General features: G+C 36.6%; 1 protein-coding gene across 4 annotated transcripts in view; it reads right to left on the minus strand.

Annotated features, from left to right (window-relative positions):
• LOC109179092 (cleft lip and palate transmembrane protein 1 homolog) overlaps nt 1-24,208 on the minus strand; it is a 68,911-nt gene extending 44,703 nt beyond the window's left edge. For 3 of the 4 annotated variants that reach the window (XM_019328657.1, XM_019328658.1, XM_019328656.1), the window contains exons 1-11: nt 23,761-24,208; nt 22,440-22,586; nt 22,161-22,275; nt 21,941-22,035; nt 21,459-21,562; nt 20,277-20,314; nt 19,957-20,192; nt 19,733-19,826; nt 19,461-19,651; nt 18,491-18,710; nt 17,866-18,033 (exon numbers count right to left, since the gene is read on the minus strand). In XM_019328657.1, the coding sequence (XP_019184202.1) occupies nt 17,866-18,033; nt 18,491-18,710; nt 19,461-19,651; nt 19,733-19,826; nt 19,957-20,192; nt 20,277-20,314; nt 21,459-21,562; nt 21,941-22,035; nt 22,161-22,275; nt 22,440-22,586; nt 23,761-23,985 (1,633 nt within the window). In that variant the 5' untranslated portion in view covers nt 23,986-24,208. Of the gene's footprint in view, nt 1-16,852; nt 17,236-17,865; nt 18,034-18,490; nt 18,711-19,460; nt 19,652-19,732; nt 19,827-19,956; nt 20,193-20,276; nt 20,315-21,458; nt 21,563-21,940; nt 22,036-22,160; nt 22,276-22,439; nt 22,587-23,760 lie in introns of those variants that run through there. The other variant, XM_019328655.1, reaches the window with a different exon arrangement.
• Nucleotides 24,209-25,430: the final 1,222 nt, after the last annotated feature.

The following is a 25,430-nucleotide window of genomic DNA, read 5'->3' on the forward strand; positions in this document are numbered from 1 at the left end:
CAGACGAGTTCTATTGGAAACACGAACCAACAGGTAAGTATTCCATTAAATCATCTTACAATTTGATTAGTGACTTCAACATTGATGTGCATGATAGGGAATGGTCCATGATTTGGGGGATCAAGGTGCCGAGTAAGATGAAGATGCTATTGTGGACCATATGCCATGAGAAAGTGATGCGCAAAAGGAGCGCAAAAGGAGAAGCTTCACAGCAAACGGCACATGCCTTAATTGCAACGTGCATGAGGATACCACGGACCACATTTTCAGGATGTGTTATAAAGCGAAACAAATCTGGAATAGCATCAATGGATCTAATAATTATGGGGAAGGGAAAAGGATGAGGTAGTGGGTGGAGATAATATCAAGAAGTAGAGAAGCAGCACGACCAATGAAGAATGACCAACCTTGTTCGCAATCGCCTGCTGGTGGATCTGGAGGTGGCATAACGCAGCCGTCTTCGGTGGTGAGGAGCCTAATATCCAACGCAAAATCAATTGGATCTCTGAAGCCAAGAAAGAAATCTACATGGCTTTTGCTAGACAGCACATAACAAAGCAGATGTCGTCTACAACTGGGAACAAAATGCTTAAGTGGGAACCAGCATGAGAGTATGAGTGGACTTTGAACATGGATGGGAGTCGGAAAATTTTTTCTAGGAAATCTGGATGCGAAGGTGTTATTCGAGACAACAGCGGCGATTAGAGCGGAGGTTTTACGTGCAACATGCATAACGAGAGCATTGAAGAAGTTGAAGCGAAAACAAGTGAAAAGGGTATCCAGTGGGCTTGGGATAGAGGCATACACGACCTTGAAGTCCAAACGAATGCCAAGTCATTAAATGGATTAATGAACAGAACACTCTGACAAGTCCCTGTGCGTGAGATTGTTGCGAATATCAAAGAGTGGCAGAAGAGATTCCGGAAGATTGGTTTCAGGAACATTTTCCGCGAGCAAAACATGGTGGCAGACCGCCTCGCCAAAATGGGTGTCTTCTAGGACATGGAATGGAGTGACTTTGAGTTTCCTCCGACCGGTTTAGATGGTGATCGTTGCTAATGACAAAATGGGTGTGACCATGTTGCATCGTGTGTCCACCACAGTCTAAATGTACTGCTGGGGTCTCCCCCTCCCCTTTTGATCCAAAAAATAAAAAATAAAAAAATAAAGTAGCAAACTTCAAAGGTAAGATTTTTTTTTCTCTCTGTTCATTTCGATTTTCAATGATGGACGTTTCGAGTCTCCATCGCCGTTGCCACCCACAACTTATGGCTGACGTTGTTTCCGAAGCAGAGAATCCCATTTCCAATGATGGAGAAGAAGAAGAGCTGCGGAATCTAGAGTGTGAAGTGTTGGGAAATTATTCTATAAAGAAATGATTGTCCACAATAATTCTTGGTAATGAATTGTTAGGGAGGTTGTTAATAACCTCCCATCTTTTTCTCTCATGATTTTGGCTATCCTCTATTTTAATATTTGTGGTTTTCTAATAATTAGCTTAGTTGTGGCTAATATCTAGAGGTTAGTTGGAGCCATCTAGTATATAAACTCCATTACATTTCCATGAAGACACACCAGACAACCTTCTTCCTCTCCTTTGTATGCTTCCGTAAGTCTGAGCAATAGTCAGGTTCGGCTACGTTTGAACTGGTGCGAGCTTAGCGTGGTTATTCTGTGTTGCCTGTCGAAAGCGTACTGGTTGATCTCGAATGCACTGTCACCGGGCAAATAATGTTTTTAAGGTAGTGTTATATAACACGGCACAGACTCCCTTACAGTCATACACCCGTATTTGTCCTTGTTTCCTAAAAGGTGGTCAGCCCTCGCGTTGACGTTGCTTATATTGTCCAACAGTTAAAAGCATTAATATACAGCGACAGTCAACTTTTCAGCTTTATGGCTCCTTCTATCACAAATGAATGAGAAATTGTTTGACATTTATGTCAAACAAGACTCGACAAAAATTATTTGGGAAATGCTGTCAGAAAAGTACGGTGTCAATGATGTTGAAAATCAAAGTGTCAGAAATGACAATAACAAAAGGAGTGAAAAAAAGTTAAGAAACTCAAAGGATGTTGTTTCGTGTGCGGTAAGCAAGGACACCGAGCATATCAGTGCTATCATCGCAAGGGAAAAAGTAGTAGAAGTCAATATGACAGAGCAAGATGAGTATTGCATTTCTTTAAATAAGTAATTATTTTGAGTAACTCTTATTTGCTATAGTTTATAAGAGCTCGCATAAAATTTGATATTCTAAGTACTGAATACTAGTTGAGTTGTCTAATTTGAATCCTATTAGTACTTATTATTTTAATGTGTTGAATGCTAATGACATTGATGCATATTATAGACAAAATTAATAGTTGATCTCGAATGCACTGTCACCGGGCAAATAATGTTTTTAAGGTAGTGTTATATAACACGGCACAGACTCCCTTACAGTCATACACCCGTATTTGTCCTTGTTTCCTAAAAGGTGGTCAGCCCTCGCGTTGACGTTGCTTATATTGTCCAACAGTTAAAAGCATTAATATACAGCGACAGTCAACTTTTCAGCTTTATGGCTCCTTCTATCACAAATGAATGAGAAATTGTTTGACATTTATGTCAAACAAGACTCGACAAAAATTATTTGGGAAATGCTGTCAGAAAAGTACGGTGTCAATGATGTTGAAAATCAAAGTGTCAGAAATGACAATAACAAAAGGAGTGAAAAAAAGTTAAGAAACTCAAAGGATGTTGTTTCGTGTGCGGTAAGCAAGGACACCGAGCATATCAGTGCTATCATCGCAAGGGAAAAAGTAGTAGAAGTCAATATGACAGAGCAAGATGAGTATTGCATTTCTTTAAATAAGTAATTATTTTGAGTAACTCTTATTTGCTATAGTTTATAAGAGCTCGCATAAAATTTGATATTCTAAGTACTGAATACTAGTTGAGTTGTCTAATTTGAATCCTATTAGTACTTATTATTTTAATGTGTTGAATGCTAATGACATTGATGCATATTATAGACAAAATTAATAGTTGATCTCGAATGCACTGTCACCGGGCAAATAATGTTTTTAAGGTAGTGTTATATAACACGGCACAGACTCCCTTACAGTCATACACCCGTATTTGTCCTTGTTTCCTAAAAGGTGGTCAGCCCTCGCGTTGACGTTGCTTATATTGTCCAACAGTTAAAAGCATTAATATACAGCGACAGTCAACTTTTCAGCTTTATGGCTCCTTCTATCACAAATGAATGAGAAATTGTTTGACATTTATGTCAAACAAGACTCGACAAAAATTATTTGGGAAATGCTGTCAGAAAAGTACGGTGTCAATGATGTTGAAAATCAAAGTGTCAGAAATGACAATAACAAAAGGAGTGAAAAAAAGTTAAGAAACTCAAAGGATGTTGTTTCGTGTGCGGTAAGCAAGGACACCGAGCATATCAGTGCTATCATCGCAAGGGAAAAAGTAGTAGAAGTCAATATGACAGAGCAAGATGAGTATTGCATTTCTTTAAATAAGTAATTATTTTGAGTAACTCTTATTTGCTATAGTTTATAAGAGCTCGCATAAAATTTGATATTCTAAGTACTGAATACTAGTTGAGTTGTCTAATTTGAATCCTATTAGTACTTATTATTTTAATGTGTTGAATGCTAATGACATTGATGCATATTATAGACAAAATTAATAGTGGCGTACACAAAGATAATTGAAATGTTATTATACACATGTATGAGCTTTATGATTTTGTTGTGATAGAAGTGTTGATTTAACACTACTGCTAAGTGATTAAATCATCAATCTAATTTAAAGCTCATAAATTGTGTACTTATGCACATGACGAATTTATAACATTAATGTGTTATTATTGTGGATATATTGCAAACATTGTACTGTTTGATGAGATACATATATATTTTACAGTCACATGATCTTAAATATTTGAATTATGTACTGAGATTGTTTGTCAAACGTGAAAAGCATATATCAAAGGCTTTATACACATTGTGGTGGTAGCATGGAAAAGTCATCATTCTTGAATACTCTGTCTAGGAAGGTGATTTTTAAGTAAACTTTGGTTTCACCACTCGACCTGAGAGTTTTTAAGAAGTAGGGTGTTGGTCAGGCTAGTTGAAGTGCTACTTGATCCTCACCTGAAATAATATTGATTTTCATATGTTATTAAACAATCGAAGTTTTGTAACAGGTATTGCTTAAGTTGATTTAAATGACCTTTTATTAACAAAAGTGTACTATGTATTTTCTTGAGAATAAATTTAAAATTTGTACTGATTTGCATTATACCAATGCTATATATGAGTTTGAATTTCCTCAAGTGGGGAAAAAATAAATAAAAAATAAAAAAAAATTGTGAAGTTGGAATAACTTTGAATGTTAAAGTTATACATGTGGAATTCACCTTGTTGTAGTTTATGCAGACATATTATTATCTAATAAATGCCAGTTTGTATATATTCTTTGCATATGAGATTAATTTCTCTTAAGAGTATTATGAGAAATTTGTGATTATGTTGTTCAACATGAAATAGCATGCAAGCAATATTACCTCTTTGGCTTACGAGAAATAAGCATTTATACATATGATCTAAATCTTAGTTGAGAAAAGTAGTTGTAATTGTCGCACTGTGGGGGTAATTAGTATGCATGACCACGGTTCGGTTCGAACCAAACTTGCACTGTTGAATCGGAACCGAAACTGGAACCGAACCGTCTGTACGGTTCCAGTTCCGGTTAATGTTCGAGATGAAAAGGAACCGGAACCGGAACCGGCGATTCCGGTTCCAAACCGAAAAAATTAAAAATTATAGCTTATTTTATTTTATTTTTTTAAAAACAAATCCGGTTAGAACCGGCGATTCCAACTGGAACCGCCGGTTCTGAATCGGAACCGGAACCGCCGGTTCTGAATCGGAACCGCCGGTTCTGAATCGGAACCGGAACCTTACTATAAGATTCCGGTTCCGGTTTGTCCATTTGCAGAATCGGAACCGGAACCGGAACCGGAATCGCGGTCATGCCTAGTAATTAGCTCTTTATATTTTCACCAAATGTTTCTCTGTGGTACTGAGAATAATGATAAAAGAGAATGTTTCATGTTAAGCATGAAAATCTCAAGAGATTATTTACGAGTAAACAAAGTACTCGTCAAAGTGTATGTAAGTTTGATCAATAGGATCAACTTACTTAAAGGCTAATTATGAGGATTAGTCCTTGAATTATCGATGGAATGACTTATAACCCAAGAGGTGATGAATTCATGGTGGATCCCGGCCCACTTGTGAGGTCAAACGAAGCCATGGAAAGATTAAAGAGTCACAAAGTAGTACACTAGTTGGTCATTTCTATAATGAGTGTACTTGTGAGGTTGAGCTACAGCTCTTAATGAATTCATAGCCCTATGAAACAGGTGGTCCGATTGAGACGAACCTAATGAATTCACCACTTAACACTTGAGCATAAATTGATCTTAATGATTTATACCCAATTTGGGTAGTCTATTTTGAGATGGACCTAACGAAATCACTGACTTGAGTGAAAATGGTTAACCGCCTTTTATGAAAGATAAAGGGGTATCCCAAGAAGTTGAGTGGTTAAGAAATATGTTGATAAACATGCAGTTGTGGGGTTTCCAACTCCTTCACTACATATACATTGTGATTCACAAACTGTCGTTTGCGTAGTAAAGAATAGTGTCTATGATAGAAAGAGAAGACACATAAGGGTCAGACATGAGTTTGAATGGTAGTTGATGGCTAAAGATTGATCACAATGGAAGTTTTGAGGTTAGAGAGCCTCTCACTAAAGGTCTAAACTGAAAAAACCATCCTTGAAATATCAAGGGAGATGGGGTTAAGACCAGTGAGGTAAGGAATTCATGACGAGTACCACTTCTGTGGTCAAACGAAATCATGAAAAGACTTACACCATATTTATGTCGTTAATCACTCTGTAGCCTTTAAAGGTAGTCTATATTGAGATAGACCTGACAAAGTCGAAAGTCTATATTGAAATAGACTTGATAGACATAAAAGTCTATAATGCGAAAAGACTTGTCAAAATTAGAAGTCTATGTTGAGATAGACTTTGACAGGGTGGAGGTCTATATTGAGATAGAAATAACAAACTTGAATACTAAGAGTATTCATAAGAAGTCAAAGAGTTTGACTTTCGTAGAACCTTCACTTTAGAGTTGGTGTGTGCATTAGAGTTCAAAATTTATCTAACCGATGAGTTCAAGATTCATATCACTCTCGGGAAGAAAATTACTCAGTGTCACTACGTTGTCAGTTCAATTTCTCAAATACTGACATTAAGATCAACTCGTTTGTATTGCTCAGACATTATTTCTTTCTAGCCTTCTTTAAGAATGTGTGGGAAATCGTTGGGAAATCATTCTATAAAGAAATGATTGTCCACAATAATTCTTGGTCATGAATTGTTATGGAGGTTGTTAATAAACTCCCACCTTTTTTCTCTCGTCATTGTGGCTATCCTCTATTTTAATATTTGTGGTTTACTAATAATTAGTTTACTTGTGGCAAATATCTAGAGGTTAGTTGGAGTCATCTAGTATATAAACCCCATTACATTTCAATGAAGACACACCAGAAAACCTTCTTCCTCTACTTTGTTTGCTTCCCTATGTCTGAGCGATAGTCAGGTTCGACTACGTTTAAGCTGGTGCGAGCTTAGCGTGGTTATTCTGTGTTGTCTGCCAAAAGCGTATCTGTTTATCTCAACTGCACCGTCACCGGGCAAATGTTGGTGCGAGTTAGCATGGTTATTCTGTGTTGCCTGTCAAAAGCGTACTGGTTTATCTCGACTGCACCGTCACCGGGCAAATAATGCTTTTAAGGTAGTGTTATATAACACGGCACGGACTCCCTTACAGTCATACACCCGTATTTGTTCTTTTTTCCTAAAAGGTTGCTAGCTCCCGCGTTGATGTTACTTATATTTTCCAACAGGAAGTTCGGCTGGCAGTGAACAATTTGGAGAATCTAGTTGAAGATATCTCACATGAGGATTATTGATATCTTAAATTCCTTATGCACGTGTAATGATCGCAGAAGTTGCTAAGGGAATTGGATAGCTGCAAACGACGTCGTGTGACAAGGGGATTAAAGTTGTTACGCAGAAGCCCAAAAATATCGTCGTATGAAGATAGTGGTTGGGCAGCCGTTACGAAGAAGTATCCAACGGTGTCGTATTGATACAACTAGAGTGTCTTGATTCAGTAGTTAGTTTCAGGAGGTTAGGATGTCTAATCCTTCTCAAAGCTATGTATATAAGCAATAATCCAGTGTAATAGAGGCATAGTTTTGAATGATAATACCAATTCTATTCTTCTCTCCTCAACTTCTCTTTCTCTCCCTCAACTCTCTTCTCTCCTCTTTTCCCTTTCTGCAAACCCTAAGTTTCGCTACAGAACGAGATATACCAGAAGTGAGACAATTGCATATGATGAAGAAAACATACGACGGGGACTGGGACGGCAGCAGTGCGGCCACCGAAGACAGTTTTGAAACGGAGATGTGAGACCGGTTCCACGAAGGTAGATTCTAGAGGAGCTCATTAGACAGAGAGGGCTGATTGTTTCCCCCATTGGTTGGTAGATTCTTCTGGTAATCTCGATCTGTCATCCTCTCTCTATCTGCACGTATTGGGCAGGATTAAAGAAGAGAGGAATAATGTATAAGCCAACCACATTTTTATCTCTAATCTTCTTCCTTTCCCTTATCTTCGTTAATGGCCATTGCCGGAGCGTGGCAAATGCAATGGTATTGAAAAGACAGCAAAAGGATTTACATCGTCATTCTCATCACAAGAGAATATTTATATCGAAGTAACTGTGGCACTCGCGTTGCATGTAATCTACAATTACAGGCCCGACCCTTTTACTTCAATATAATCAACCGGTTTTATCTTCCGACTAGTGATCCACTTTGGATCTCGAGGTTTTACAACCTGAAGGAAGAACAACCAGTTCCAAGTATGATTCTCTAAGATAGAATCTACTTTACTCTCGGTAGCCTCTCTCGGGTTGGTCCACCTGTAGAAGTCACCACTTCTACATACGTTCGAGGCTCGTTTTCTAACAACTATGTCAGAAAATCCAATTTATTTTCTAGTAAACAAGTTAGAATATGCGCGTCACATTCAGAAAATCTGGACCAAGGGATTTTTCAATCCTAGCTCTCTTGCTACGCCTAGCTTCGAGCTCGGGTTCTCTTTCATACCCTTCAATTATAGCTACGTCGAAAGTTCATTTCAACGTGCTAGGTCCGATATTGAACCTTCATAGAGATATATCTTCTAAAGAACAATAAATTTCTTGATTCAATTTATCGTGTTCTTATGTACATCCGAACTATAGGACTCGTGTACTAAGAACCAATACACACCTTTGGCAAGACGCCCCCACATTCCAGGCATTAGTAGGAAAACCTCCTACGTACCCACAATTCGTAAGAATTTCATGCGGGTAACCTTATTTAAAAGGTACTCACTTGTCCAAAGTATTGTCTCACCTCACATACTTTGAGGTAGACCCGAACTTATCAACGTCTTGATATTTATGTTCCGCAACAACGTTCGATTGAGGTGAATACCGTACCGTACTCTCGAGTACAATACCAACGCTTGCGCCGAAATCACCAATAGGTGTTTCACGTTCACCACATCGATCGTTCATAACCGCATTAATCTACGATTAATTTGGTTATCCTTTTATTCTTATAAAGAATAAATATGTGTTACACGTTAACACATTTCGTAGAAGCTAACAGATTAGCCTTTACAAATCCATTCGGTTTTGACCGAAAGGCCATAAACCCGAATCAGTGCTTCCGAAATTGAAGCACGAATCAGTGCTTAGTAATGAAGCACGAAACATGTTATACCAAGCACGAATCATTGCTTCTAAACTAACTCACCGATTCCAAAGCAATCTCTATTGCTTTAAATTATAAATTCACAGCAACATTTGGTTGCTTAATTTATAATTCCAGTGCTACTTAGCACTAGATTATTAGTTAATTCCACAACTAACCAAACCTCCTTTCGTGCTAATCACATAGCACTTTTACAATGCTAAATTTAATTAGCCACATACGAAAGGTTTAAGCTAAGTAAATTAGCATTAAGACCAATCATATCTAGCACCTTTATTGCTATTACCAAAGCACCAAATGCTTAAGTTTTCAACACCTAAAGGTGCAGCCACCAAGTGGCCGAAAGTGCCTAATTAAGCACTCTACCTAGTGCTCAATAGCACTGTTACAGTGTTTTAATTTGCACTTCAAAGTGCCAAATTAAATTGCACTTTTCATTAGTGCTACAAAAGCACTATTCACCAAAACACAATTTGTCTCAAAGTAAATATACTAGTATAATTTGGAATTTTTGATCAAGTTAATTATAACACAATTAACAAGAACAAATCAACCAAATTTTCCAAGTAGTTGAATCAAGCTTATATAATCGTTCTCAGAACATTAATTAAAATATTCAATACTTGAGCTGTGACGCTCACGATTATATAGCTATCCCAATTTTGACAAATTGATTCTTGAAATCGTTCTACATGAACCAGAACCGAAGTTCTCTTATGGGATTTCAACCATGTAACACGCTTGTTACATTTCGTTCCAGCCATTTTAGCATTTTCCAAATAATGCTACTTGATGCACTAGGCATCCATATTGAATCTTTTATATATTAAAATATCACACAAGAATATTTTACAATATACAAAATCCAATACACACAAATGGAACAATTTTATTTAATAATAAAATGTATCACAAGGATACTACAATATTTATTTAAAATAAATAAAATAGGAAAATACATTGGAAACAAATTCCTTATTCCTATCTCGTAGTAGTCCTTCAACCCGTGTGCCTTGTTCCATTCTCAACCGTCCACTCCACAAAGGGTGGTCCATAGCGCACATCGGGGGTACCTCGGTTGTGACCTCACTCGTCCAACCATCCACATGTTTTAAACATAGCGAAGTTGTCCTCAACCTTTTCACCAGGATGACGGTTCGCTTCATAGTGGCGTTTCTCCTTCTTCTCGTAATTTTCTTGAAAGCTAAGCTTCCGCTTGCTTTTCCTTTGATTACGGTTGAAGTTATTGGTCACACTACAATAGTCCTCAAACCATGTAGTCATGACACCATCATAGGATCCTTCGTGGCTTTTAGCCGATCCACTAGACAACACAATAGGTACCAATTGTGTGTCACCAGCCACAGGTCTACCGGTTTGTGAACCAAAGTTCTCCGGAGCACCATCGTGTGTTTTTGCAACTCCCATGGAAATATTATTTCCAACGTTGTCGCCGTCAACCGGCATCACGGAATGTGCAACATCGTTGCCGTTCCGACCATTTGAATGTGCACCTCCGACAACATTCATGGATCCAACACTTTTGGAATCCATCGACTTGTTCATTATAAAAAAAATAAGGTTTTAAGATTGTTGGTGATAATGAACCAAAATCGATTTAATATCACAAAATAATATTTATATATACACACACAAGTATATAAAATATTATTCGATATTTATCCGAAATATATATACACACACAAATATATATATATATATATATATATATATATATATATATATATATATAATGGAACCAACGGTTATATATACATATAGAGTAAATACCACCTATGGTCCCTCGAGTTTGGTGGCATCGCTATCAATGGTCCCTAACTTTCGTAATTACCGGGCGTCATCCTCCGAGTTGCGAAAAGTGGCCTTCGAGGGTCCTACCGTTAGTTGTTCCCGTCTGAGACATCAAAATGGAGGGCAAATGAGTCATTGTACTTTATGCGAATGTTTTAATGCCTTTTCTATTTATTTAACCGAGCTCTCATCTGTTTCCAAGCTGTCATAAGCCAACGACCGAACCCTAATCTTCTCCATCTTCTTCTTCTTCATCTTCTTCATCTTGTTCAAGTAATTGCATGAGCGACAATGTCATCTTCTTCAAGTACTTCAAGGAGGAGATATAATTTTGGAGATTCCATACACAGTCATGAGTGTCAGTGCGGGAATCAAGTGGTGTTGCGAACGTCTTGGACAGATCGCAATCCGGGTAGGAGGTTTTGGCAATGCTCTGAATCCGGTCGGATAATCTTAGAATTTGTAATATCGAATTTATAAATTTTTGAATTCAGTTTCATTTTTCCAGATTTGAATTTTATAAATACAATTTTGTTTTTTTTTTTTTTTGGTTTTGTGGTTTTAGGGAGGCAACGGTTGTGGTTTCTTTGATTGGGCAGATCCTCCAGTGTGTTCACGGGCAATCAGTATAATACTCGGACTTTTGAAGAGGATAAATAGAGACAAAGAAGAGATGGAGAAGTTAAAGGCTATGCTAGAAGTTGCTACTAAGACAAATGTAGTCCTGTCTATGAAATATAAATGTTGCAAATTCGCAATTGTAATCATTTTTGCAATTGGATTCGTAGTTCATGTGTTTAGCAAATGTAGTTCTCAATCAATGGCAGTTGTTAAAATGCTTCCAGGTAATTAATGTTGTAACCTGATTTGGACCATTTAATGAAATGTGTTTGAAGTCTGTTTAGTTAAGCACCATGTTATTGTACTGTCTTTGTTGTCTGTATAGGTAAGCACAATGGTATTGAAGTGTGTTTGGAGTGTGTTTAGTCAAGAAACCTTAACAATAACTTAAGCACAATAGTACAATAAAAGCCAATTGAGCAACCATTTCATTTGTGCCAAAGTAACATACAATTGTGCCAAAATAAGACTTAACTGCCAAAGTTACTGCTATACAGTGCCAAAGTAACATACAACTGTGCCAAAATAAGAATTAACTGCCAAAGTTACTGCTATACAAAAAAGAGTAACATACAACTGTCTTGTCTAACTGATCCAGCAGTTTTGGCTACCAAAAAAACATAACTTAAACAGTATTGTTAATCAATGCTTATAGGATCATCACTTGTGTTTTTGAATTTTGATTTCATCTTGCCACGAGTGTTATATTTCCTTCCTTGAGTTGCATTGGCTTGCAGCTTCTTCTTTGTTGGTTAACTCACTTGTTGGCTATCTTCTTCTTCTCCAAGAGTTGGTGGCTGACTAGTAATTGGTATTTCCTCAGCATTCACTTGTGGTTGCAATGTTTGGTTTTGAAGCACTTGAGACACCACTGCATCAATATCAATGTTTTCCAACCAATTATCATCTTCATCTTCAAGTGTTGCATCAGGCAGTGTAGGAACCACCATTTGCCTTGGTTCTTGTGCAGTTTCAGACTGTGTAGTTTCAGTGTTTGTAGGTTTCTTAGCCTTTACCCTAACTCTTTTCTTTGGATTGGCCTATGACAGAAATATCACAGTTAGATCATAACTAAATTTAAGCTATAAGAAAATTTAAAACAGGTTATAAGCCATAACACTTACCAATCTCTCCCTAACTGCAGGATCTTCAGGGCATTTTCTTTTGTAGTGGCCTTCCTTCTTGCATTTGGTACAATGCATCTTCACATGGCTCCTTTTCAAATGGATACCATCATTGGAGACCTCATCACCTGCCTTCTTTTTCCCAGATTTGGATACCTCAGCAACCCCCTTCTTTTTCCCAGATGTGGATATCTCATCCATTCCCTTCTTTCTTGCTTTTTTGGGTCTTCCTGGCTTGGCAGTGTATACAGGTGGAAGAGGTGGCTTTCTATCAGTTTCAGGCCACTCAGTAGGACCTGCCATAGGCTTGATGCTTCCTCCATAGGCCCTCAAGTATGTTTGTGTGAAATAACATTGGTGGACATAGTCATTCACTGGACCCTTACCATGCTTCATCCAAATGGCACTTATAGCATGTCAACAAGGAATACCAGTCAAGTCCCAACTCCTACAAGTACATGTCATTCTACCCAAGTCTACTTCATGCTACTTAAATTCACTATAAATCACCCCACGTGTCTCAAACAAGTTGTCATCACTCTGTATGACTGTATACCCATTGGCTTGTTTTTCATACTGAGCTATTTTCTTCATAATCCTAGGGCATATAGGGCCAGTCCATTTCCATGCCTCTTTCCTACACTGATACAGCCTATGCATAATTTTCTTCCTCAATGTTTCAAGGCAGCTAATTAAAGGCTTCTCTCTAGCATCTAAAATAACAGAATTATAACACTCACAAATGTTATTGACCAAGATATCACAATGTGCATTTGTATTAAAATGTGACCTGGACCACTCTGAATGGTGTTTTTCAACTAGCCATTCATATGCCTTAGAGTCAATGGTCTTCATCTTCTTCATTGCAGCTGTGAAGGTGTTAACTGTTGTGAACCCTAGCAGCATCCCATAATCCATCTTTAATTGCCTTTCCAGTGAAGCCAGCTAGTTTCATATTCCCATGTAAATTTCTCACACAGAATCTGTGAGTCACAACTGGAAGAACTTCATAAAATGCAGGGAGTAAACCCTTTTGCTTATCTGCCAAACAATTAGGTAAACACTTAGAAATAAATGAATGCAAAACAAATGGTAAGCTTTTAAAACTATAAGATATGAATGTTAATTCCAGTTCACATACCTGAAATAAATGTTAATTCCAGTTCATCAGCTGGAGTTATTGCAAGATCTGACTTAAGATGTTTTAAAAACCAAATCCAACTTTCCTTATTCTCTCCTTCAACATGTGTATACGCAAGAGGAAAGACACTATCATTTCCATCCACTCCAATAGCTAACAGCACCTGACCCCCATGCAATCCCTTCAAATGACACCCATCCACTCCAATAATAGGCCTACAGTACTTATAGCCTATTTTACATGCTTCCCAGCACATGTAAAATCTTTTGAACCTTCTATTGCCATCATCTAGTTTATCACCCAACTTCACATGGTATTTGCTACCTGGATTAGTCCTGTCAATCTCCAAGCAGTAACTCCATAGTTTATTAAAGCATTTTTCTTCTTCACCATAAATGGCAGCATTTGCTTTCCTCATTGCCCTCCATGCTTGCCTTCTCGATATTGAGATTCCATCAGTAGTTGACACCTTTTTAAGGAATTCAGATGCTGTCCAGTTGGAGTTTGATGCAACCTCATTCTTCCACCTTTTTGCAATTGTAGTTGAGTTAGCCATGTAGTTTATGTTATTCCAACAACAGCCATCATGCTTGTCATTGATTGCTATTCTCGCCTTGAATTCTGACCTCGAAATTGCTACTTCGTCGATGAAGAATCCGCAAATTTTTCCTTCGCAATCGCCACTACATTCGCCTGAGATAGCATTTAGGGTTTGAGAGTTGGAAATTTGGGAATCAATTGATCGATGGACGTTTTTTCTCCAAATAAATGTAAAATGCATTAAAACGTTCGCATAATGTGAAGTGACTCATTTGCCCTCCATTTTGACATCTCAGACGGGAACAACTAACGGTAGGACCCTAGAAGGCCACTTTTCGCAACTCGGAGGATGACGCCCGGTAATTACGAAAGTTAGGGACTATTGATAGCGATGCCACCAAACTCGAGGGACCATAGATGGTATTTACTCTATACATATATATCTACAAAAAAGATATACCAATATATATATTAACCAAAAATTGGAACTAATAATCCTCAGATTATAAGTCCAATCCAACGAATATATCAAAAGAGAAGAACGGATTCTTGCTTAAAAGCATAATCCAAAAACAAGAAAGAAGGAGAAGGAGGAAAGAATAGTACGAGTTAGGCAAAGTGCATGTCTTTCCTTAAAACCTTATTTGCCACCTCCCAAAAGTGCTAGGAGCGTTGTAGCCTAGGTTTCCCAGGATAAAACGTACAACGGTTCGACGTTTGAGCACCCAAACGAACGAACCCGGCGAACAAGAGCACGAGCCAAACACAGTAGCAAGAAAAAGAGTAGGAGCAGAGTTTTTGAGAAGAAAAGGTGCTTATCTTTGTGTGTTGTGTCTCTCTCGTTCTTCCTTCTTTTGTTGTTACAAATTTGCTGTCCTACTCCCTTCTTATATAGGGTATGAAGGATTCAATAGCATCATTATGGCATTAAAAGCTAATATTGAATCAGTCTTTGTAACACCTGAAACAACCACCATTAACAGAATTAAATTTAAAACTGTAGTTAAAGGGCTGTTAGCCTTCAGGCTCACCAAGTTTCGGCCTCGCGCTGCAGCACACGAGAGTGGTCAACTCTCGGTGCACCACAACAAAACTGTAGTTAAAGGGCTGTTAGCCTTCAGGCTCACCAAGTTTTGGCTTCGCGCTGCAGCACACGAGAGTGGTCAACTCTCGGTGCACCACAACCTCTCATGCTCTGTAGCACGAGAGTGGCATAACTTAGCCTTTCTGGACGACATTCGTGCCCGCAGGTGCCGGCGCACACGAGCTCGGGCTTGAATCAAGCCTTTTCGATCTCGTTTCTAGTTGGAATTTGATTTGCACCACCCACCCCTCCCCTCCCCCCCGCACGCGAGAGAGCCTCTATGCTATACAATTCTACAACTTCCATAAGAGCTCTTGTATAAAAGGGAGGTGAAATCCTCTTTCCAAACCAATGTGGGACAAAGCTCACCTTCCCTTCATTTTTCCAACTCAATGGGTCTACTTTGAGAATCAATATCTCATTCACCCATTATCCGTTTTGAGCGTACAATATATCAATCTCTTCGTCTCACTACGAAGAACCCGAATCCACTTTGACCCGACCCAAATCGGAAGTGGACCCCACTGATAATTGTACCACAATATAGCCACTTAACATGTCAATTTATGTCATTTTAATGTTATTTTTCTAACAGAAGATACTGATGGAAGAAGAGGGGGGAGTGCTAAACGAAAAAAAAAAAAAAAAAAAAAAAACAAAACAAAACAAAACAAAACAAAACAAAACAAAACAAAAACAAAAAAACAAAAACAAAAAAAAAAAAACAAAAAACAAAAAAACAAAAAACAAAAAACAAAAAGTGGATGTCAACATATTTAAGATCCAGGTGCCGTATGAATAATCTGGGTAGTTCGTGGTGCGGGATGACACTTCTACCTAAATAAAATATACAAATATAAGTAAACAAAATGTAAGCTAAGATGGTAAGTTATGTCCTTAACCTAAGAAAGGTCAAATTTCATTGTTTTTTCCTAAGGGGTCAAATTTCATTGTTTTTCCTAAATTTTTAGTCTTCTTTTAAACTATCTCTTTTGTTTTCGTCTTTCGCCCCCACTCGTAAAATTTTCTGGACCGCCTCTGAAGAGGTGGGAGGAAGAGATTGAAATGGAGGACGAACTTTGTTAGAAGCAAAAGAGCTGGGAGATTGTTATGCGTAAGAGATGAGTAATGCGTAAGATTATGTTGATCTTGACATAATCAAGTACCTCGTTTCTCTTGTTCAACATATAACCATTAATGTGCAATCCAACTAAATTTGATGGAGCACATGTTTCAATTGTCCTTCCCAAGAATGCCAACTTCATTCTTTGAGGATATAATTATATGGCTCCAAAGGTACATGTTTTCCATTTTGGCTGAGCAATCCGATAATGAATGGTATTGTTAATATTTTTCTAGAAAACTGCAAAATAAGGAGGTTCCCAACATGCAACATGCAAAATTGATTGAACTCGGGATGAATGGCCTTCCAAAGCTGAGAAAATTATCCAGGCAAGGACTAGCTATTTCCTCATAAGTGGCTGTCCTTAAAGCATTCAGCAGAGAATGGAAAAGCTTCGAACCTGGAGCTGGAAAGTGTGTTTACTTCGTAGAATAAATCTAAAGAACTGTGTACTTTGCCAGGTGTATCTAAATCTTTCGTAATAGAGTTTGGTGAATTATTAGTTTAGGGAATCTGCTTCCCTTCTTTTTACCTGGAATAAATATGGTACAAAACAATCTCTATTGAAAAAAAAAAAAAACACTTGATGGGTCAACCTCAAGTGCTTGCAAAATCAGGCAAACATGCACTATCTGCTTTTCCAAAGTAAGCTAAAACAGAACATAGTTGTGGTATGTTTTAGATGCGCAAAACTATCATTTCTACTAAAGAAAAATTGGATCAGTTAGTTTTCTTCTCGTCTTCGTTCTGTATTGTAGCTTCTGTGCTACTGGAGGCCTGATCGGCATCCTCTCCACCAAATCCAAATTCATTAACACGCTTCTTGTCCACTGGATAAATCCACCTTTGATACAGTAACATGAGAAATATTAAATCTGCAAAACAAGAACACAGACATTAACATGATATCAACCAAGTCATAAAGCCGCAAATATTATCAATTTAACAAGACAGACAAATTAGTAAAGGGAATATAAGTAACTGTATAAAGCAAATGAAAAACACAATTTTCTGTTTAAGATTAGCTATTTCCTAAATTGGATGATGAACTAAAGTAAGTAAAGTACTAACACTTCAGATTTAGATAGATGTTTGTGACAATTGTAGTTCATGCTAAAGTTGTTATTACTACCTAGGTCTCATTAGCAGTTCACAATTTAATTTTTTTTATATTAATTAATCTAGTATTGGCAAATAAAAATTTATATATTTAAAATCTAGATTAGAAATTCTCTTAAACAAAAAAATCTAAATTCCTGAATTTTAAGAAAGTTTTAATGAAAATAAGCAAATAATGAAAAATAAAAATAAAAAATTGGGTTGACCTTAAAATAGCAAACATGATGACAAGTAAATGCTACAGAGAGTAACATTTTAGATATTTACGAACATTTTAGATCTTTGCTAAGTGCTATATGAGTACTCTACCATAGGGTACCACAATTACTCCACTCCAAATGAGCAACAAAGTAAAGTATAAGATTGATTAGTCTAGCAAAACTTACCATCCCGAAAGACAGAGAGACGATGCAATGTAGGCATCTTTATGACAAATGCGAAGAGATCATCAATAATTGTGTTTAGAAACTTGTATGTCATCTGCCTCCAAGGTAGATGGGCAACAGACTTCAACTTATAGTTAATGAATAACTGAGGACACATCATGATGAAACCTGTGAAAATTTGCCAGAAAAGAAAAAAATTATTCACACAAAATACTTCAATATCAATCAATGGCTGCTAAAATAACAAAAGGACATTTAATTTTGGACTGAGTTATTCATGATCCATTTTCTCTTGATTTCCTGAACCTTGAAAAATTAAACTAAAATATCTTATAGAAAATGCTTTCACAAAAAATACTTTTGCATTTTATGTCTCCATTTCAAGTGACACATGGCATTAGTTGCAGACATATGGGCATATGGCAGGACAACATTGCACAAAACAAGAAGAAGTATTAGATGATTTTTTCTAATTGGTCTGAGCCTTTGAGGTAGCAGTGTGAGTAGTCACATGCAATTCAAATACATGCTGGAGCAAATATGTTTCCAGGTGACTATTTCAGCAGAGCAAAATGAAGAGCTAAAGATGAAAAGTAAAAAAAATAATAAACAGATAGAGACTTACCAAACATATAAACACAGCTTGTGAGGGAAGAGAGAATCCAAGAATACCAACTCTTGTGGCGATCATACATTAGAGAGTATATAGAAAAGCATACAACCAAGAAGAAGAGGAGATAGGATAGATACTTCATGGCAAGATCATCATATTCTTTTGTCTTGTTCCCAGCATACGATTCCCGATCACGGAATCTCAACATAGGTATCTTACCAGATCTGTCAATCTGGAAAATAGAGCAGAGAACAAATACATTAAATCCTACCGCATATGCAGAAGTATAAAATAAAAAAGCAAACATAGTTATTCAACATGGGAAAGCTGATACATCATACATAGCAACATTGCCCTGTATTACAGGGTCTTTTAGCCCAATAGCAAAGACACCATTCAACTCCAAATATTGGTGGTGTTTGACCTAGTTGTAGTTGTAGTTGTAGTTTTCTGATATCCAGTTCCAAATGACATAATAGTCATCTAAAATATATGGTAATTGACTGCATACTACTACTGAGTGGTTTAACAATTCAAAATATAAATCCACTTTTGCTGATTTTGTATATGAAGATTAGAAAAGATACAAGAACAGTCAAGGAGAGATGATTAATTTAGATCATTGTAGGTTTCAATGAAAATTTCCAGCCTTTTAAGAACATAAAAAATAAGTATATGAATAATGTAATTTGAGTTAAGTGGGTTACAAATGGCTAATCGGTTTTATGGACTTATTCATACCCAACACATTTATACACAAACTGCGAACACCTTTGCACCCAGTTATACCAATTCCCACTCCAACCTGCCCAAACCTGCATATCTGACCCTTCTGTCAAATTTCATTATGTCAATACAGGTCTTACATTTGTGCATGGCCCAACAACCAATATCAGAGCTTTCATGTATCATCCATCATCCATTAAGTGTCATTTTCAAGTAAAAAAAATATAACAATTGAAATTCACATGTTCATACATACCTCTATGTGCATGGCTTTTCCTATTTTCCAGAACTCAATGCAACAACCAATACCAGAACTTGCAAGTATCATCCATGAAGTTTCATTGTCAAGTAAATAAAGGAAGACAATGAGCTGGCAAATAAAGTTCACAATAACTGATTTTGCAGATAACCCTTCCATAGACTTGTTTTTGTTCCAAAATTGAATATCTGAAAAGTCATAGTTATTCATAATCATAATTTATCCTGCAAACTTGCATTTATTATCTGCATAAGAGAGCTATTTCTTACCATTCTTGAATGCCAAGAAGTCAAACACAGAATGTAGTAGTGATACAACCATGGTAATCCCAAGAAGGTACGGGTTTCCTTCCAAAAAGACCCTCTGCAAAAAATAAAAAGGTTGGAGACATGCAATTTGAAAGCAAGAGTCAAAAAACAAGAGTAATGCAAAACAGTTGATTGTCGTTTTAATGCCAAAACCAATATGCAATTACAAATAAGTAAACCCTAACCTTCAGTTCATCAGACTCGCCTTCAAGCATGCTTCCATAACTACGATGGATCTGAAAAGACTGATCTATCTGCATGAATAGCTGCCACTTTGTCATGCTTATGGGGCTAACCTCAAGATGCAGTGGCAACTCTGTTACTGTGTCATTGATTGGTATTAACTTATCTCTAAGTAACCAAAACTCATTGAAGAACACAGTTGGGAAGTAGTTTCCTGTAGTAGGCTCAATATTCAAGACTGAGAATTACTGTAAAGGAATTTACCTTGCTGAATAACAAACACATTAAATTTGCAAGGAAAAGAAAAAATGACAAAGGATACAAGGAGCAATATTTGGTGGGACTGCATTTTGAGTGTATCTGAAAAATAAATCAACCATTAGCATGCTCCTTGAGTAGAACATCATGGAAACAACTTACAAAGATATTTTCCAATAAAAGAGAAAATAATCACTAGGCCAGATCCAAACAGAAAAGCTACCCCACCAGCTAATAGAGCATTCATAACAAATAGGAAAACATTTATGCCTGCTACATAATGGGCCTGAGTATGAACCAAATACTTAACTGTGGGCCCATGTAAATGCACAAATATCAGAGAATGTTGGTTGCACAAATTTGACAGGGTATGTAACATATAGCATAGTTGATTTTATGTTCATATTTCCTCATTATGTTTATGCATGGCCATCCATACACATCAACATAAGCTGAAATATAAAAGAACATGATTATCAAATATGCACAAAAGCGCCATATGTAATAATTCCTTAATTTACATAAACAAAACAGTGGGTACTAAATTTAATAAGAAAATGCTCCATTGGACCTGAATTACTCTCAATGATTCAGTATACGAAGTAATTAGCTAATATCAATATATTTCTTAAAGACTTAAATAATTTTTGACATATTTTTTTAATTAGGCTACTACAATTTGGGATGGTAGACACTAAATATTGTATAATCAATTGCCATAATATTATATAATATTTTAATACTTATTAAAAATTATTATACAGTACATAAATTTCACCAAGCATTCAGTGGAAAGGACTCATAACCAAAATTTTCAAAACATAAGTCCAAAGTTTGAAAATGATACTAAAATCTTCACCAAACAATAACTAACAGCCTCTTCAACGCTAAATGAGGTCTGTGAGCATGCACAAAGACAAGTACATTGGTAAGTAACACTTAATACACAGGCAAGTCAGGAGCATATTTTCTTCACTATATCAGGAAACTCTGTGTATGATGGATAAAAATAGTGGACAGCATAAAATTATAAAACAACTCTACAACTTTGCATTTCACATTTGTTTTCTTGAATAAAGCACTTAGACCTCAACTCAAAGAATGCCACGGGATAAGAATAATATGGAAACCATAAAGAGCAAAGGAAAACATGTTTAAGATGGGCATTGAAGCATAAATTCATAAAACCAAATTATATGGAAAGAAAATACACTCATAAACTTTCTGATGAGTGATGAAACAATACCTTGTGAAATCATCAACCAAACTGATTGTAAAATTTGGCTTCCAATATGAAACCCATTCAACTGGGACATCCTCTTTAGAATCAGCCATATCTTCTTCCACTACCTGAAGCCAACAGTATCATTTTCAATGTTTCATGATGAACAATTTTTTTCATGGTAAATCTTTACGTTTTTGTTGTGGGGCAAGGGTGGTGAACATTCTAAGTGCAGGGCAAACATGTAAAAGCTAAAACTATGGTGATTACAACCTGTCAGTCTCCAATTGTTACTTTTTGAGGGTCAACCACAAATAGTCAAAACACTAGTAATATTTGTACAAGGCATCAATAAGTTTTCATGGCGTGAATTAGATATTAGCAGTCAATGCCCAACAGACAAATTTTATCATCTACATAAGCACAATAAGTAGCCAAGTGAAAAAGGCAAACCACCTAGGAAGAAATAGTTTTGGCAGCAAAAAGAACATATATAGACTATATACCTTGGGCACATCTGATTCATCTTTAGAATCTTCAGTGTTTCCTAACAAACTCTTCTTCTTATCTGCTTTTGACTTGGGCAAATATGTAACAACAGCTGAGTGGATAAAAAAAGATGTCACACATCGCCTCAATTACAGCAATGCAATTATAATTCTTTTTTTTCCTAATACAGTTGGGGGATGAGTATCAAAAATAAATATTGTTAGATAGCAGGATTACGATGTGTTCTTCCAAATGCTGCCAACGGCTGGTACTCTGGATCACTGGGATCTGGAGGATATCCAGAGCGAGCAAAGAAAACATGAGCATAGAGACTGCCATTGTGCTTCAAAGCCTGAAAGTAAATCAATAGGCAAACACATCAAGAAACTCCTATGCAAAGGAATATGCAAGAATGAGAAAAGAAAATACATTTTACAGGATACAACCACATAATAACATGAATCAAGCTGCACTTAATACAATGATTATAATTTTGCAGTCTCCAGTATATGGTACCTCAGATGGAAAATACTTCAAAGAAAGTGACCTTGAGCTTTCATGTCCCCAAACAGCATAAGGTATATTTGTCTCATGCCAAAAGAGCGCAGTTTCACTCCCAAAGTCATTGAACTTCTCTTGTTCAGAGAGATACAACCACATGTCCTGAATAAATAATTTTTAAAAATTGTTAAAATTTTTCAAACTGAAGGATGATTAAGAACACTCAACTATAATTAGTCAGTGCATCAAGTTATAAGTTATAACTGCATACCTCATGCATAAGATTTTTCTTTCTTTTCCTTAATGAAATTTTCTATTGAAGAAATCAAAACAAGAACATCTAGCATTGATTTACTGGTAGGTTAAACTTAAAAAAGAAACATTTACTGCAGCTCAACCAGTACCTTGGTGTTTTGTTTTCCCCTTTTCTTTGAATTCCACAACCAAAACTATAGTCAATCTCAATTACCTACTATTACAGTATCACTAGATTTGATTACACGCAGTAATTTGAAGAATGATACTTGTTACAAAACATAAGACCAATGTGAATTTTTCTCCCTTTTTCCAAAAGTAAAACAAACCATTCCTAGAAAGCACCAAGTAGTGCAAGTTGCAACATACTGCATAGCCTTATGACAATGTCAGGAAGTACGATTTTCCTTTTCTTTTTTGAAGAAAAATGACTGTATTCCCAATTTCCCAGTTCATGAGGCTGTAATTCCCACTCCTAGTGTGTGTGGATATATTTACACTCAAAATCCTATGGTGATTCACCTCAAATGTTTGCCTCTATTTTCAACTCACAGGTTGCAAAACTTGCACCTTCCTATGCTTTGAACTCCAAGGTAAAGACAAAAGGTTTACCAGGGAGGCAGGGAGAAAGAAGAGTAATGGATTCTGAATTGCACAAGAAAGTGAGAAGCAATGATTTTGCTGAATATAGTTTATCAGAAGGGATTAATTTTCAAACAATATGTACATTTACATTGGAAACAGATCCTTGCAGCTCTTATCTTGTCAGGGTGGATAGAACTATTCTTTTTCCAGTACCTCTCACAAGCCAAACCAAATGGCCAATAACATAGAGTTTACATCTGACTAGCAGCAGAACTCTATGCTATGTACATAGACTCATAGAGTTTCTAAACCTAATCTGCCTAAATTCAAAGTAGAATAAAAAACTGCATGGCTTAGTTGCAAATTATAGTATTGAAGCGCCTGGAAGCTATGTACATAGACTCATAGAGTTTCACTATAAACCAGTCCACAGCAAGCATTCACATCTACAAATATATGTATACACAGGCACCAAATTTGACGTAAGAGTACTGACCAAGGGTTCGCCTTTGTGGAAGAGATTGGAGATCTGGACAGAAGGATCGGAAGGGGCGCGTTTGGGGGAGAAGAACTTTGATGCGAAGTACCAGAATATAGCCATTCTAATTACCCCCGTCAACATCTGCCCCATCCCCGGCTGCTGTTGTTGCTGCTGCCTTCCTCCTCCTCCTCCTCCTCCTCCACCACCGTCGCCTCCATCTCCGGCAACTGGCGGCGCCATCCTCTCGACTACTAACTCCGAAGCCTTATCACTACCGTTTGCGCGCGTCCAAAGTCGGAAAAGCAAGTGCAAATCGGCGAACTTCGATGTATACTAGAACGAAAAAGATAGTTAAAGGCTTAAAGCACCAGTGGTATACTTGTATTGGGAATCATTAGAGCGGTGGACACGCGAGTTTGCAACTAGAACAAATGGACAATGACTGCCAGATATTTTCCCCAAGTTTGTATTTCTGCCCTAATTTTTTTGAAAAAAAAAAATAAAATCTGATCATCTTTGTTGAGATTTTTTTTCTATCTTAGTGCTTAGTGTTTCAATTTTCACAAATTTTATTGGTTGTTTATATAGTTTTCCCCAATTTCTTCCTTATAATCTACTCCTACTTACTTAAAAATTACTTTAAATAAATTTGATTTATAATGTATTATAAATTTATTATTGAAGAAGGAATCAGACATAGATCCAAAGTTAATTGGGCTCAAGAGTGGAGGTCCAAGAGTCAATTGGATCCATAAAATGATTGGAGCCCATGACCAAAGTAGAATATAAGATGAAGTTTAAAGGGTTGGACCAATTGTTATACACTGGACCATGGTCCACATAGTGTTGTGTAGACCATAGTTGTTAAATGAAATTATAGTAGAATTAAAATTATAATTTAGTGTTGCTATAATAAAATTACTGTGTATAGAAAATGAAACTAAAAAACAAAGCTCATTCAACAACGTATATTGTCAAATAAAACTGTAGTATAATTAAAATGATACTTTAGTGTTGTTATAATGAAACTAGTGTGTGTGGAAAATGAAACTAAAATCCAGAGTCATACAATAACATATATTGTCAAATGAACCTAGAGTGTAATTAAAATAATACTTTAGCATTACTATAATTAAACTAGTGTATGTGAAAAATGAAACTACAAAATAGAGCTCATGCAATAATGTATATTGTCAAATGAAAATGTAGTAGAATTAAAATGATACTTTGGTATTGCTATAATGAAACTAGTGTGTGTGGAAAATGAAACTGAAAACAAAGCAATATTGTCAAATGAAACTGAGGCGTAATTAAAATGATACTTACTTTATGGACCACACTGCTACATGGACCATGGTCCACAGTAAAATTTGTCAGGGTTGGACTGCAAAGGTCAGAGACAATTGCAATTATTATACCACAGATTAAGGTTCATATTGCATTGTGAATCTTGGTTCAAAATTATGTGTTTGCAGTTAACAAATTCTATACATCTAAACAAATTGAAGACACATAACATGATATTACATACACATAACATGATAACTACATACACATAAATTGTTAATTGCAGGTACAAAATATGTTAACTTTGACTTTGACCCGTTGATCGCGTCCCGAACTGCTTGACCCCGACCCGACTATAAGTGGGAACACAGACCCGGGGTATATATCCTATCAAGAAG

Source organism: Ipomoea nil, unplaced genomic scaffold (genome assembly GCF_001879475.1).
Source record: "Ipomoea nil cultivar Tokyo-kokei standard unplaced genomic scaffold, Asagao_1.1 scaffold0876, whole genome shotgun sequence".
NCBI lineage: Eukaryota > Viridiplantae > Streptophyta > Magnoliopsida > Solanales > Convolvulaceae > Ipomoea > Ipomoea nil.